This window comes from Salvelinus namaycush, chromosome 38, assembly GCF_016432855.1.
Source record: "Salvelinus namaycush isolate Seneca chromosome 38, SaNama_1.0, whole genome shotgun sequence".
Classification (NCBI taxonomy): domain Eukaryota; kingdom Metazoa; phylum Chordata; class Actinopteri; order Salmoniformes; family Salmonidae; genus Salvelinus; species Salvelinus namaycush.
Window position 1 is genome coordinate 2,933,209 of NC_052344.1, and position 13,032 is coordinate 2,946,240.

At 44.6% G+C, this 13,032-nt stretch overlaps 1 protein-coding gene across 1 annotated transcript in view; it reads right to left on the reverse strand.

Annotated features, from left to right (window-relative positions):
- The window catches only part of LOC120032236 (proton myo-inositol cotransporter-like), a 65,735-nt gene that overhangs the window by 41,053 nt on the left and 11,650 nt on the right, over window positions 1-13,032 (reverse strand). The window contains exon 3 of the mRNA XM_038978231.1: window positions 4,322-4,530. Coding sequence (XP_038834159.1) covers window positions 4,322-4,530 — 209 coding nt within the window. The remainder of the gene's footprint in view (window positions 1-4,321; window positions 4,531-13,032) is intronic.

Genomic DNA, 13,032 nt, shown 5'->3' on the forward strand with positions numbered 1-13,032 from the left:
TAAAGTAAAGGAATGGAATTAAGAATATATAAATATTTGGACGAGCAATGTCAGAGCGGCATAGACTAAGATACAGTAGAACATAGAATACAGTATATAGATATGAGATGAGTAATCCAAAAATGTTCAGTCTCCTGAGTCAGACCCACACTGTCTGTGTGGGTGGACCATTTCAGTTTGTCAGTGATGTGTATGCCGAGGAGCTTGAAGTGTTCCACCTTCTCCACTGTGGCACTGTCGATGTGGATGGGGGGGGGGGGGGGGGGGGGGGGCTCCCTCTGCTGTTTCTTGAAGTCCACGATCAGCTGCTTTGTTTTGTTGACGTTGTGAGTGAGAGGTTATTTTCCTGGCACCACACTCCCAGGACCCTCACCTCTACCCTGTAGGCTGTCTCGTCATTGTTGGTAATCAGGCCTACTACTGTTGTCTGCAAACTTGATGATTGAGTTGGAGGCATGCGTGGCTATGCAGTCATGGGTGAACAGGGAGTACAGGAGGGGTCTGAGCACGCACCCTTGTGGGGCTGAGGATTAGCGAAGTGGAGGTGTTGTTTCCTATCTTCACCAACTGGGGGAGGCCCGTCAGGAAGTCCAGGACCCAATTGCACAAGGCGGGGTTCAGACCCAGGGCCTCAAGCTTAATGATGAGCTCGGAGGGTACTATGGTGTTGAATGCTGAGCTATAGTCAATGAACAGCATTCTTACATAGGTATTCCTCTTGTCCAGATGGGATAGGGCAGTGTGCAGTGCGATGGCGATTGCATCGTCTGTGGATCTATTGGGGTGGTAAGCATATTGAAGTGGGTCTAGGGTGTCAGGTAAGGTAGAGGTGATATGATCCTTGACTAGTCTCTCAAAGCACTTCATGATGACAGAAGTGAGTGCTATGGGGCAATAGTCATTTAGTTCAGTTACCTTTGCTTTCTTGGGTACAGGAACAATGGTGGACATCTTGAAGCATGTGGGGACAGCAGACTGGGATAGGGAGAGATTGAATATGTCCATAAACACTTCAGCCAGCTGGTCTGCGCATGCTCTGAGGATGTGGCTAGGGATGCCGGCAGCCTTGCAAGGGTTAATGTCTTACTCACGTTGGCCATGGAGAAGGAGAACCCACAGTCCTTGGTAGCAGGCCGTGTCGGAGGCACTGTGTTATCCTCAAAGTGGGCGAATAAGGTGTTTAGCTTGTCCGGAAGCAAAACGTCGGTGTCCGTGATGTGGCTGGTCTATGATTGTCTGTAGACCCTGCCACATAGATCTTGTGTCTGAGCAGTTGAATTGCAACTCCACTTTGTCTCTATATGACGTTTTGCCTGTTTGATTGCCTTACAGAAGGAATAACTGCACTGTTTCTATTCAGCCATATTCCCAGTCACCTTGCCATCGTTAAATGCGGTGGTTCGCGCTTTCAGTTTTGTGCAAATGCTGCCATCTATCCATGGTTTCTGGATAGGGTAGGTTTAAATAGTCACAGTGGGTACAACATCTCCTATACACTTCCTGATAAACTCAGTCACTGTGTCAGTGTATTCGTCACGGTTATACTCGGAGGCTACCCGGAACATATCCCAGTCCACGTGATCAAAACAATCTTGAAGCTTGGATTCCGATTGGTCAGACCAGCGTTGAATAGTGCTTAACACGGGTACTTCCTGTTTGAGTTTCTGTCTACAGGAAGGGAGGAGCAAAATGGAGTCATGATCAGATTTGCCGAAGGGAGGGAGGGGGAGGTCCTAGTAGGCATCCCAGAAGTTGGAGTAGCAGTAGCTGTCGTGGTATCAGCTTGAGGGGGAATAAACACGGCTGTGACTATAACCGAAGAGAATTCTCTTTGGAGGTAATACGGTCGGCATTTGATTGTGAGTTATTCTAGGTCGGGTGGACAAAAAGACTTGAGTTCCTGTATGTTATCACAATCACACCATGAGTAGTTTATCATGAAACATACACCCCCGCCCTTCTTCTTCCCGGAGAGATATTTATTCCTGTCTGCTCAATGAACTGAGAACCCAACTGGCTGTACAGACTCAGACTGTACATCCCGAGAGCCATATTTCCATGAAACAGAGTATGTTACAATCCCTGATGTCTCTCTGGAAGGAAATCCTCACCCTGAGCTTATCAAATGTATTATCCAGAGACTGAACATTAGCGAGTAATATACTCGGAAGCAGTGGGTGGTGTGCGCGCCTCCTGAGTCGGACTAGAAGTCCACTCTGAATACCTCTTCTCCGTCGGCAGTGTTTTGGATCAGCCTCTGGAATCAGTTCAGTTGCCCTGGGGGGTACAAACAAAGGATCCGATTCGGGAAAGTCGTATTCCTGGTCGTAATGCTGGTAATGCTGGTGAGTTACTGCCGCCCTGATATCCAAAAGTTCTTTCCGGATGTTTGTAATAACACCAAAACATTTCTGGGCTAATAACACAAAAAACGAAAATACTGCAACGTTGCCTATGAGCTAGAAGCACGCTGCCCTACAGTCACACGGAGCTCATTATCACAAAGGAAACAGCTTTGAGAAGCACGGTGCCTCTTCTGTTACTTTAATTACCTTTGTGTCTGACTTACTGTGTGTGAAGGTCCTTCACCCTATTAGACTACTACGGTGTCTAACTAACACTGAGATAAAACACTCTTTTAAAGAGGAAAACATTATCATGTTGACTGGCAATAGGCTTGCTCCCAGCCGTATACGCCAGGTAAAGGAGGTTAATCTATGTAGATATAATCAGATCAGTAGGCCTGAATAAAAACCTGGGGTGAGTTTCCTGGAAGCTTCGTATAGGATTAAGATCATCTTTCCTGAAATTATTTTATCTTGGATGAAAGATTATCTTAGTAGCAATAAGATCACAGGAAATTCATACATGACTAGCATTTCTAACATATTCTACACCAGAGATGATAGCCCAATGCTTTAATAAGATATACTATAACACAGTGAATCAGAGATCAGAGAGCAGTGACTGATACAGCTGTTGTTGTTAGTTGTGTTGTTGTTGTTGTTGTTGATGTTGTGTTGCTCTGTCACCCTGTGTCTCTGTAATATATTGTCCTTTCATCCAGAGAGAATTGACTGCTACAGATATGACTATGTTGTGATGTTGTTGTTGTTGCCGTTGTGTTGCCCTGTCACTTTGTATGTGTCATTGTGATTATTATTGCTCTTTAATCCTGGCTGTGTTTGGGTGGTTAGAGTGACACTCACTATCATTCCATCAGAGGTGATGGAGACAGGGAGAGAAAGAGGGAGAAAGGGATGAGGTTACCATGGAAACAGAGATGTCAGGGAGCAAGGGGGCAAAGGAAGCACTTGTTTTCCCAGGTGTAAGCCCAACACCCAACAATGATCAGAGTTACAATTTATTGCCAGAGGGGTATTTTGTTCTTGGATTGTGGCCCCACTGACCACACTCTAGCACTCTGATTGGCTGAGGCTCCCCATTATGGACCAATCCCAGCATGAGGTACTCAATTACAGGTTAGTGTTTTCTGTAGGACTGTCAGGAAGGGATAATTACAGAACAAAGGAATGATGCATGTTTACCTCTCCCTCTCCTTTATTTTCCCTCTCTTTTCTTTTCAGGAGATGGCTTGGTGTCATTGGAATAATAAGAGCTAATACACGTGCTGAAGGCTGGACTGACCTTACTGTATACAATGTCATTGACTTGATAATGCGGTACAAAACACTCATTCATCTAACCATTGGTTGTCCATATAGGCTACTTTCGATATATGTGTATATCAGCTATTCATGTCAACAAGTGGATTAATGCAGTTTATCATGTATGGTGGTTTCATTGAGTTTGAGTCAGTGCCTGGGTCTATGACCATGCCTTGACCCATATATTTCCAAACACTCACACATATACATTCCTTTTAGCACTGACCTTCAATGGAGACACAGTGACTACCGTAAATAAGCTGCTTTCAGAAAATGTTCATAGAAAAACATAGAAAACATTTCTTCAATGTCCTTGGTCTCGCCAGGCGACTCAGTCTATTCTGAGTCGCCGGCTCTGACAGACTGACTTTTAGTGCTGTTTTGTGATTCTCAGAAGAGGTCAATGTTCTCAGAAGAGGCTAACTGTTTCGTCCCACATCATGGGAGTGTAACACCGAGATTATATAACAGCTGATAAAGCTTTCTCGTCTGAGCGCAGAGAGCAGAGAGAAAGAGAGAGAGACAGACAGTGGGCACATGGGCCACTCCTCTCCCTGTGTGTGTGCGTGCACGTTTGTTTGTGTGTGCGTGTTCGTTGACGCATTCATTCATTTATGGGTGTCTTTCTGCTGAGCCTCCTGCTCCCCTCTCACCTCCTCCGCAGTCTTTCTCCTCCTCCTCGATGCTGTTCTTGATGCTGTCGTACTCCTCGTCAATGTTCTGATTGCCTCTAATCTGGCTGAGCACGCGCCGGGCCTTCTGGGTAAGGCCTTTCTGGATCAGCCAGCGGGGGCTCTCTGGCAGGAACAGAAACCCCACGAACTGGAGCACCGCAGGGACCACCGACAGACCCAACATATACCTGGAGAAGAGGAGAGAGGGGGGCGGTGAGGGGGGGAGAGAGAGAGAGATGGAGAGAGCAATATGAGTTGTTTCATCTGTGAGAGTGACTCTCTAGCAAAATGAGGAACCTCATGAACCTGAGTACAGCAGGGACCACTGGCAGGAAGGGGGTAACGAGGGGTATTCAATATATTAGCTGTTTCATCTTTGAGAGGAGAAACTCCATGAACTACAGCACAGCAGGAACCACCAATACACCCAACATAAAGTATACCTGGAGAACGGGAGGAGGAGAAGATAGGGAGAGAGGGGGGAGACGCGGTGGAGATGAGGGATGGAAAAAGGGAGGACGAGAGAGAGAGGGGAGAGACATAGAGATAAATAAGCTGTTCATCTGAGAGGGGGAGGGAGGAGAAACCCCATGAGCTGGAGCATAGCAGGGACCACTGATGGGTTGCCTCCCACAATGTAGCAATATTCCAGCATTAATGTCTATAGTCTACTTAAGCCTCGTTCACATTACCCATAAACACTCCATTACGTTGCACCGGATGTCATGCTCTTCAACGGGAAGGTCCACAACGGAGTGGAATGGCAACGCCCCCTTGCAGTTGAAGGCTCTGTTGCGAGACGGACTCCGCATTCTTTAAAAGGTTCCAAACGTTGGCAATAAAACAGGTAGTTACCAAAGACCAACTGAAGATGAAAATATGTGTTTTCGGTGATGGCTTTATGGGATAGCTAGCAGCTTTTAAACAATTACCCATTCCTATAAGTGAGGACTATTTTAAATTTTAAATAATACACATTGGCTCTTAAGCTAATTATACTATGACTGTTTCCCACTTTTAAGTTTATTGTGATGGTAATGACGTTTGTTTTTTATGATAATTATTAAGTCGGGAAAGGTACAACTTCTGCTGTTTCCAGGAAACTTAACAATGGCAGACATGGCATTCACCTTCGTTATTGCCGATGAAGTGGATCCTATCGAAATGCCACTCCTACACGATGCTGAACATGATTAACATGGTCCAAGGAATTATTATCCTGATGATAAGGAAATTAGATACTCACACAATGCTTTGGTTCTGACTTCAAGTTGCAATTGGTGAGGAGCAACTGCAGAAATTCACAAGCTTTGTTTTGTATTTCTGTGATGGTTTTCTCAAAATATAACCAGGTAGGCTACTAAAACTTATATATATTTTTTTCAGCACATGGGATATGCTCTGTTGTTTGCCATTACTTCATGCCCTTGTACCTTCCTCATTATTATGTGTGATTGTGAAACATGGAATTGTAACAGAATTGATTAAATGAAACGTGCATGTTTACTGAAACTTGCATGAGTCTTACAATATGGTAATTGATTGTGGGTCAGCATCACTACAGCCTGGAGTGTAATTCTTAAATTCTCAACCTTTATGTTGCTTTTGTCAGTAAGCATGTAAAGAACAGAATTTGATTCAATCACATACAGGACAAAACACTCCCTGTACCGTACTGTACATCAGTTTACATGCTGGATAAACAACATGAAAAGAATTAAACGACATGTACATCAGTTCACATAAGTTACTAGGTAAACACTATTTCAAGCAGTCAAATGACCTTGGTATTAACCCCACGACTGGTGTCTGGGATACTTGCTCATTAAGGGCCAGTTTCCCGGAAACAGATTAAGCCTTTAAAATTGCCAGTGTAGAAATCCCTGACAATAACCAATATTAGAGACAAGACAGATGATAAGCTATAACACGGGACACAACATTACAGCTATATTGTAGGATATTTCATTTATTTGTGTTAGGCATTTAGATCACGTGAAGGCTTATGGAATTTGATTGTAAGGATGAAGATGTATTTAACGTCTAAATAGTCACCCACCCAAAACAGTAAACATGCAAGATTCAAGTTTTATTAGTCGTGTGTACGGGATAAGCATGGTATACATCGTCCAACGAAATGCTTAAAATGTATAAACAGTAAACATGTATTGATAATAACCAATGATCAACCATTTAGGACCATGTATTGCCTTTCGCTTCCAAGAAAACCAAAAGAAGGTTGTCTCCCACAATGCTTTGGTTCTGACTTCAAGTTGCAATTGGTGAGGAGCAACTGCAGACATTTCTGGTCGACTGCACTCCAAGGTTCATGACCTATGATCACATGGTTGCTGTGAAGGTCATGCAGTCGACATGTAGTCGTAAGTCTGAGAATTTGTATACCCATAATGCCACACACTTTGAAAGGCGGTGACCAACGTTGGTCAAGGTCTTGACAAAAGCACACCATAATCTCTGTGTTACACTCCCAGCCTTCATCAAGCATAAACAACGTAAACAAGGTGTAGACTAACAGTGAAATACTTACTTATGGGTCCTTTTCCAACAATGCAAAGGGACCCGTAAGTAAGCATTTCACGCTTAATCTACAGCTGTTGTTTACGAAGCATCTGACAAATAAAATTTGATTTGATTTGATTTCTCAGGACCCACATCAAATCATTACCAGGCTAACAACACTGTAACAACTCTGTTGTGTCATTGAACATTTTTCAAAAGGCTTCACAGGGTTGACTGTCAAATAGAAGTCTGCCACAGAGCAGAGCACATCATTAAAACTCAACTTTCAAGGACTCAGAGTTGGCACAAATCGCAACTTGTCAAATCAGTAAAAAAAAAAAAGAACAATGCAAGGACACACGCTGACAGCTATGGCTTTTAGAGACATTGAAATAAACCCAGCACTTGTGGCAAGTTCAAGGAAGCTGTTCTGAATAATGACCTATAGCAAGACAAACCAATACTCACTTTATGAGCCAGTGACACTCATGTCTAAAAACTATGGGAGGCTGTGTTTGAGCCTAGCCGAAGCACATTTTATTAGACGGGAATATAGCATTTAGATTTACAAAAACAATAAACTGATGTTATCTTTTGTAAATATCCCTGCTCTGCACTGATGTTGAATGTTGCATCAGCTGGAGGCAGGATAAGGATCCACATCTCTGTTGCTGACATTTACACTGATCTGACCTGCTAGTCCAGACTGGACCTGCCATCTGACGTGACACGATTCACAGATGACAGACGGAGGAATCTTTTTTTTTTAATTAATGAAACTAGTTGGCTACATTTCAATGTCTGTGCTAGCACACCACTTGGAATCATTCCCAATACAGTCTGTCTCAGAAATCAACAACACATCCTAACACCTGATATATCCCACTGAAACCTTGTTACAGACTAGAATATGAAAACGCAAAACTAAACACAAACAAATAGGATGAAGTCTACATAAACAAGGTTAGCAGCACTGTGTCCATGGCCGTGATGTATACATGACGCATAAACAACTGAAAGCAGTGGTGTGTTGAAAGTCAGCACTAGATGTTGGAATGTGACAAGAGCAGTGGGAGGGAGCATTCAAAACTTGCAGATTGGTCTTAAAAGGCCCAGTGCAGTCAAAAACGTGATTTTTGTTGTGTTTTGTATACACTGAGCTGTGTGCCAGTAGTTCAAACAGACAGCTCGGTGCATTCAACATGTCAATGCCTCTCATAAATAAAAAGGAGTGATGAAGTCAATCGCCAGGAGAGATTGACATGCATATTATTAATATTAGCTTACTTTTTTGTGGCACCTGACCACACGACTGAACAGTAGTCAAGGTGCGACAAAACTAGGGCCTGTAGGACCTGCCTTGTTGATAGTGTTGTTAAGAAGGCAAAGGAACGCTTTATTATGGACATACTTCTCCCCATCTTAGCTACTGGGTGGGATTAAAAACAAACAAAAGACATCTATTGTAAAATATACTGTGACCGTAAAATGTAAACTCAGCAAAAAAAGAAACGTCCTCTCATTGACAACTGTGTTAATTTTCAGCAAACGTAACATGTGTAAATATTTGTATGATAACAGATTCAACAACTGAGACATAAACTGAGCAAGTTCCACAGACATGTGACTAACAGAAATGGAATAATGTGTCCCTGAACAAAGGGGGGGGGTCAAGATCAAAAGTAACAGTCGGTATCTGGTGTAGCCACCAGCTGCATTAAGTACTGCAGAGCATCTCCTCCTCATGGACTGCACCAGATTTGCCAGTTCTTGCTGTGAGATGTTACCCCACTCTTCCACCAAGGCACCTGCAAGTTCCCGGACATTTCTGGGGGGAATGGCCCTAGCCGTTACCCTCCGATACAACAGGTCCCAGACGTGCTCAATGGAATTGAGATCCGGGCTCTTCGCTGGACATGGCAGAACACTGACATTCCTGTCTTTCAGGAAATCACGCACAGAACGAGCAGTATGGCTGGTGGCATTGTCATGCTGGAGGGTCATGTCAGGATGAACCTGCAGGAAGGGTACCACATGAGGGAGGAGGATGTCTTCCTTGTAACGCACAGCGTTGAGATTGCCTGCAATGACAACAAGCTCAGTCCGATGATGCTGTGACACACCGCCCCAGACCATGACGGAACCTCCACCTCCAAATCGATCCCGCTCCAGAGTACAGGCCTCGGTGTAAAGCTCATTCCTTTGACAATAAACGTGAATCCGACCATCACCCCTGGTGAGACAAAACCGCGACTCGTCAGTGAAGAGCACTTTTTGCCAGTCCTGTCTGGTCCAGTGACGGTGGGTTTGTGCCCATAGGCGACGTTGTTGCCGGTGATGTCTGGTGAGGACCTGCCTTACAACAGGCCTACAAGCCCTCAGTCCAGACTGTTTCAGCCTATTGTGGACAGTCTGAGCACTGATGGAGGGATTGTGCGTTCCTGGTGTAACTCGTGCAGTTGTTGTTGCCATCCTGTACCTGTCCCGCAGGTGTGATGTTCGGATGTACCGATCCTGTGCAGGTGTTGTTACATGTAGTCTGCCACTGCGAGGACGATCAGCTGTCCACCCTGTCTCCCTGTAGCGGTGTCTTAGGCGTCTCACAGTACTGACATTACAATTTATTGCCCTGGCCACATCTGCAGTCCTCATGCCTCCTTGCAGCATGGCAAATTCATGCAGATGAGCAGGGACCCTGGGCATCTTTCTTTTGGTGTTTTTTAGAGTCAGGAGAAAGGCCTCTTTAGTTTCCTAAGTTTTCATAACTGTGACCTTAATTGCCAACCGTCTGTAAGCTGTTAGTGTCTTAACGACTGTTCCACAGGTGCATGTTCATTAATTGTTCATGCATGGGAAACAGTGTCAAACCCTTTACAATGAAGATCTGTGAAGTTAATTGGATTTTTACGAATTATCTTTGAAAGACAGCATCCTGAAAAAGGAACATTTCTTTTTTTGCAGAGTTTATATAGTATGTATAAGCTGGAAGTAGAAGCCTACGTGTTGTTGTCCATTAGTTTACTCTAATTAGGAGAGGATGGTAAGGTTAGGGGAAAATAATAAAGGAATATATATACAGTTGAAGTCGGAAGTTTACATACACCTTAGCCAAATACATTTAAACTCAGTTTTTCACAATTCCTGATATTTAATCTGTGTAAAGATTCCCTGTCTTAGGTCAGTTAGGAACACCACTTTATTTTAAGAATGTGAAATATCAGAATAATGCTAGAGAGAATGATTTATTTCAGCTTTTATTTCTTTCATCACTTTCCCAGCGGGTCAGAAGTTTACATACACTCAATTAGTATTTGGTAGCATTGCCTTTAAAGTGTTTAACTTGGGTCAAACGTTTCTGGTAGCCTTCCACAAGCTTCCCACAATAAGATGGGTGAATTTTGGCCCATTCCTCCTGACAGAGCTGGTGTAACTGAGTCAGGTTTGTAGGCCTCCTTGCTCGCACATGCTTGTTCAGTTCTGCCCAAACATTTTCTATAGGATTGAGGTCAGAGCATTGTGATGGCCACTCCAATACCTTGACTTTGTTGTCCTTAAGCCATTTTGCCACAACTTTGGAAGTATGCTTGGGGTCATTGTCCATTTGGAAGACCCATTTACAACCAAGCTTTAACTTCCTGACTGATGTCTTGAGATGTTGCTTCAATATATCCACATATTTTTCCCCCCTCATGATGCCATCTATTTTGTGAAGTGCACCAGTCCCTCCTGCAGCAAAGCACCCCCACAACATGATGCTGCCACCCCCGTGCTTCACGGTTGGGATGGTGTTCTTCGGCTTGCAAGCCTCCCCCTTTTTCCTCCAAACATAACAATGGTCATTATCAAATCAAATCAAATCAAATTGTATTTGTCACATACACATGGTTAGCAGATGTTAATGCGAGTGTAGCGAAATGCTTGTGCTTCTAGTTCCGACAATGCAGTAATAACCAACAAGTAATCTAACCTAACAATTCCACAACTACTACCTTATACACACAAGTGTAAAGGGATAAAGAATATGTACATAAAGATATATGAATGAGTGATGGTACAGAACGGCATAGGCAAGATGCAGTAGATGGTATAGAGTACAGTATATACATATGAGATGAGTAATGTAGGGTATGTAAACATAAAGTGGCATAGTTTAAAGTGGCTAGTGATACATGTATTACATAGAGATGGCAAGATGCAGTAGATGATATAGAGTACAGTATATACATATACATATGAGATGAGTAATGTAGGGTATGTAAACATTTTATTAAGTGGCATTGTTTAAAGTGGCTAGTGGTACATTTTTACATAATTTGCATCAATTCCCATTATTAAAGTGGCTGGAGTTGAGTCAGTATGTTGGCAGCAGGCACTAAATGTTAGTGGTGGCTGTTTAACAGTCTGATGGCCTTGAGATAGAAGCTGTTTTTCAGTCTCTCGGTCCCTGCTTTGATGCACCTGTACTGACCTCGCCTTCTGGATGATAGCGGGGTGAACAGGCAGTGGCTTGGGTGGTTGTTGTCCTTGATGATCTTTATGGCCTTCCTGTGACATCGGGTGGTGTAGGTGTCCTGGAGGGCAGGTAGTTTGCCCCCGGTGATGCGTTGTGCAGACCTCACTACCCTCTGGAGAGCCTTACGGTTGTGAGCGGAGCAGTTGCCGTACCAGGCGGTGATACAGCCCGACAGGATGCTCTCGATTGTGCATCTGTAGAAGTTTGTGAGTGCTTTTGGTGACAAGCCGAATTTCTTCAGCCTCCTGAGGTTGAAGAAGCGCTGCTGCGCCTTCTTCACAACGCTGTCTGTGTGGGTGGACCAATTCAGTTTGTCCGTGATGTGTACACCGAGGAACTTAAAACTTTCCACCTTCTCCACTACTGACCCGTCGATGTGGATAGGGGGGTGCTCCCTCTGCTGTTTCCTGAAGTCCACAATCATCTCCTTTGTTTTGTTGACGTTGAGTGTGAGGTTATTTTCCTGACACCACACTCCGAGGGCCCTCACCTCCTCCCTGTAGGCCGTCTCGTCGTTGTTGGTAATCAAGCCTACCACTGTAGTGTCATCCGCAAACTTGATGATTGAGTTGGAGGCGTGCATGGCCACGCAGTCGTGGGTGAACAGGGAGTACTGGAGAGGGCTCAGAACGCACCCTTGTGGGGCCCCAGTGTTGAGGATCAGCGGGGTGGAGATGTTGTTACCTACCCTCACCACCTGGGGGCGGCCCGTCAGGAAGTCCAGGACCCAGTTGCACAGGGCGGGGTCGAGACCCAGGGTCTCGAGCTTGATGACGAGTTTGGAGGGTACTATGGTGTTAAATGCTGAGCTGTAGTCGATGAACAGCATTCTCACATAGGTATTCCTCTTGTCCAGATGGGTTAGGGCAGTGTGCAGTGTGGTTGCGATTGCGTCGTCTGTGGACCTATTGGGTCGGTAAGCAAATTGGAGTGGGTCTAGGGTGTCCGGTAGGGTGGAGGTGATATGGTCCTTGACTAGTCTCTCAAAGCACTTCATGATGACGGAAGTGAGTGCTACGGGGCAGTAGTCGTTTAGCTCAGTTACCTTAGCTTTCTTGGGAACAGGAACAATGGTTGCCCTCTTGAAGCATGTGGGAACAGCAGACTGGGATAAGGATTGATTGAATATGTCCGTAAACACACCAGCCAGCTGGTCTGCGCATGCTCTGAGGACGCGGCTGGGAATGCCGTCTGGGCCTGCAGCCTTGCGAGGGTTAACACGTTTAAATGTTTTACTCACCTCGGCTGCAGTGAAGGAGAGCCCGCAGGTTTTGGTAGCGGGCCGTGTCAGTGGCACTGTATTGTCCTCAAAGCGAGCAAAAAAGTTATTAAGCCTGTCTGGGAGCAAGACATCCTGGTCCGCGACGGAGCTGGTTTTCTTTTTGTAATCCGTGATTGACTGTAGACCCTGCCACATACCTCTTGTGTCTGAGCTGTTGAATTGCGACTCAATTTTGTCTCTGTACTGGGACTTAGCTAGCATTATGGCCAAACAGTTCTATTTTTGTTTCATCAGACCAGAGGACATTTCTCCAAACAGTACGATCTTTGTCACCATGTGCAGTTGCACACCGTAGTCTGGCTTTTTTATGGCGGTTTTGGAGCGGTGCTTCTTCCTTGCTGAATGGCCTTTCAGGTTATGTCGATATAAGACTTG